A 3,041-nucleotide genomic window follows, 5' to 3' on the forward strand; every position below is an offset into this window, starting at 1 on the left:
ATCTGAGGGTTACTTTCTTGGACACGTTATTGAGAAAAACTTTGTAGGAAAATGAAGACTTGAACCTTCCAGCTCTGCCCATAGGAGATCACCTTTCTATCTGGAAAGGCTGTTCTGGGGCCAACTCTGTCACAGCAGTGCCCATTGCCTGTCCCTGCCTGTGCCCACAGCACTGACACACAGCAGGACGGTGACCAAGCTGCCAGAGCACTCAGGCCTTGCACCAACACCAGGGATGAGAAGGAGAGTGTGGAGTGGAACCAGAACAGCTCTGGAAGAACAAGCGCTGCTGCTCCCTGGCAGGGCTGCCATGCTGGACTCTTTTACCCTCCTCTCATGAACACAGGAACCATCCCTGCAACTCTAATAAGGGCTTGCAGGAAGGATATAGTGAAAAACAAGTCATTAAAGAGCCCTTTATTGTGTTTAGACACAGCCAACAGTTATAAAAGAAAAGCTGACAGTGAATTAGAAAGGGGATGACAACATTATCACAATAAGAAAACAACTAATAACAACAAAAAATCCAGATGAAAGCTGGACCTGTAATTAGCTACATTAAAACACCTATGTAGAAGCAGATTGGCAGTTTATTGCTTTACAAAAAATAATATATGAGTTTACACAGGGCATCCTTGAGTTCCCTGTTCCTAATGCTGTAGATGAGGGGGTTCACTGCTGGAGGCACCACTGAGTACAGAACAGACACCATCAGATCCAGGGATTGAGAAGAAATGGAAGGGGGCTTCAGGTAGGCAAACATGGCAGTGCTGATGAACAAGGAGACCACGGCCAGGTGAGGGAGGCAGGTGGAAAAGGCTTTGTGCCGTCCCTGCTCAGAGGGGATCCTCAGCACGGCCCTCAAGATCTGCACATAGGACACCACAATGAACAAAAAACACCAGAGGTCTAAACATACAGTAACCACAAGAAGCCCAAGTTCCCTGAGGTAGGAGTGTGAGCAGGAGAGCTTGAGGATCTGGGGGATTTCACAGAAGAACTGTCCCAGGGCATTGCCCTTGCACAGGGGCAGTGAAATTGTATTGGCCGTGTGCAGCAGAGCATTGAGAAACCCAGTGGCCCAGGCAGCTGCTGCCATGTGGACACAAGCTCTGCTGCCCAGGAGGGTCCCGTAGTGCAGGGGTTTGCAGATGGCAACGTAGCGGTCGTACGACATGATGGTGAGAAGGTAAAACTCTGCTGAAGCTAAAAAGACAAACAGAAAGAGCTGTGTAGCACATCCTGTGTAGGAAATGACCCTGGTATCCCACAGAGAGTTGGCCATGGACTTGGGGACAATGGTGAAGATGGCACCCAGGTCGAGGAGGGTGAGGTTGAGCAGGAAGAAGTACATGGGGGTGTGCAGGTGCTGGTCCCAGGCTATGGTGGTGATGATGAGGCCGTTGCCCAGGTGGGCAGCCAGGTAGATGCCCAGGAAGAGCCAGAAGTGCAAGAGCTGCAGCTCCCGTGTGTCTGTGAACGGCAGGAGGAGGAACTGGGTGATGAAGCTGCTGTTGGACATTTGCTTTTCCTGAACATGGGGCGCTGTCATGTGAAAGAAAAAGACAGTGTGAAGCCAGGGAAGTGTTCTCTGACAAACATCAAACCAACTTCCACAGACCCTCCCCTGTCACACACAGACACCCTTTTGATTTTCTAGGAGAACATCTTCAGCACTGTGGCTGCAGCCCTGCTTGGGGCTGGAAAATGTGCAATCAAGGGCAGGGCCTCTGCCCATGGGCCGTCGATAAGTCAGCCCAGCTCTGCATAAGTGGGGCCATGGAACGGTGGGGACTGTCCTGGTTCTGCTAACACAGAAGGGCTGTCAGCACTTGCTTTCCCAGTGATAGGGAACAGAGATGGTGAAGGCAGTTTAGGAGTTAAAGGTTTTTTTACAAATCCCCCCATATTCACTGCAGAGTGTTGTTGGGTGTCAGAAACCCTCAGCATTTCTGCTGCACTCAGGGAGAACAGAGCAAGTCCTGTGAGACCAGAGGGTGCCTGTGGGTCAGTGCAGAGTGAGGGCAGCTGCTCTGTCCCTCTGTCCTGCTCCAGCTGCCCTGGGCTGGCACCTTTCTGAGATGGGGGCTGATCACACTCCCATGTTACCCTGAAAAGCCACCAGGCACTGCTGAGAGCAGAGGGACCCACCTCAGACCATGACAGGTCTCACCCTTTCCTAAGGTCTCAGCACCCAACGTTTAGCCCAGGACACATACAGCTCATTCCCCAGCTCACAGACTGCATTGCCCACAGCCCACAGGTGAGAGCAAAGCTGGGACACGTGTGCCCATGGACACACCTGCAGGAAAGGACCCACAAGATCAGGCTGTGACTCTGCAGCTGAAACTGCCATCCCCAGAGAGCCTGACAGCAAGAACAAGATCCCAAGAGCAGTGACCCAGAGCAGGGGAGCAAGAAGGAAAATGCGGTGAGGGTGGGGGTGAGAGAGGCCAGGGCAGAGGCAGCCGGGCACTCAGACAGCGTCCCCCTTCCCCAGCTGTGCAGCCACCTCCCAGACACCAACAGTGCCGGGCAGCTGCTCTCAGCCCCTGTGCTCTGCAGAGGAACTGCAGCTCTGGCTGCACAGGAGCTGCTTCATGCCTTGGAGCCCCCGGCCCTGAGGGCAGAGGCTTTGCTGGGTGGGACAGGAGGCCAGGGGGCTGCTCACAGGAGGGATCTGACCTGCAGGGGGTCACAGGGACTTTTCTCTGCTCTCCCTCTCATAACAATTCCGGGTTCAGTTTCCTCTCATTTCTGATCATTTCCCTGCTGCCTGGAGATTCTCCCCTGGGAGGTGTTTCCCTGTCCATGTCTGTTCCCTGTCAGTGCTCTCAGACCATCCCACCCTCTGTGCCCTCCCCCTGGCCCTACAGATCCTGCCTGTTCACAGGCACTGCCTGGGGGCATCTTCCTGTCTGCAGGCTGGAAAACAGGACAGGTCAGACTAAGGCTGACGGGTCCAGCCAAGGTGATGCAGGATCTGTGCACAGGCAGAGGGGTGGGGAAGGGGTGTCATGAGCCTTCTGGCAGATGTACTG

The 3,041-nt window shown here is 53.9% G+C and overlaps 1 protein-coding gene across 1 annotated transcript; it reads right to left on the reverse strand.

Moving 5' to 3' along the window:
- Nucleotides 1–598: 598 nt before the first annotated feature.
- Nucleotides 599–1,522, reverse strand: LOC308050685 (olfactory receptor 14A16-like; the record flags this gene model as incomplete). Its single annotated transcript, XM_080360836.1, has 1 exon — nt 599–1,522. One exon carries the CDS (start codon nt 1,520–1,522, stop codon nt 599–601), a length of 924 nt encoding a protein of 307 aa, XP_080216962.1.
- Between the last annotated feature and the right edge of the window lie 1,519 nt (nt 1,523–3,041).

This window comes from Nesoenas mayeri (assembly GCF_963082525.1).
Source record: "Nesoenas mayeri genome assembly, chromosome: 29".
NCBI classification, from domain to species: Eukaryota; Metazoa; Chordata; class Aves; order Columbiformes; family Columbidae; genus Nesoenas; species Nesoenas mayeri.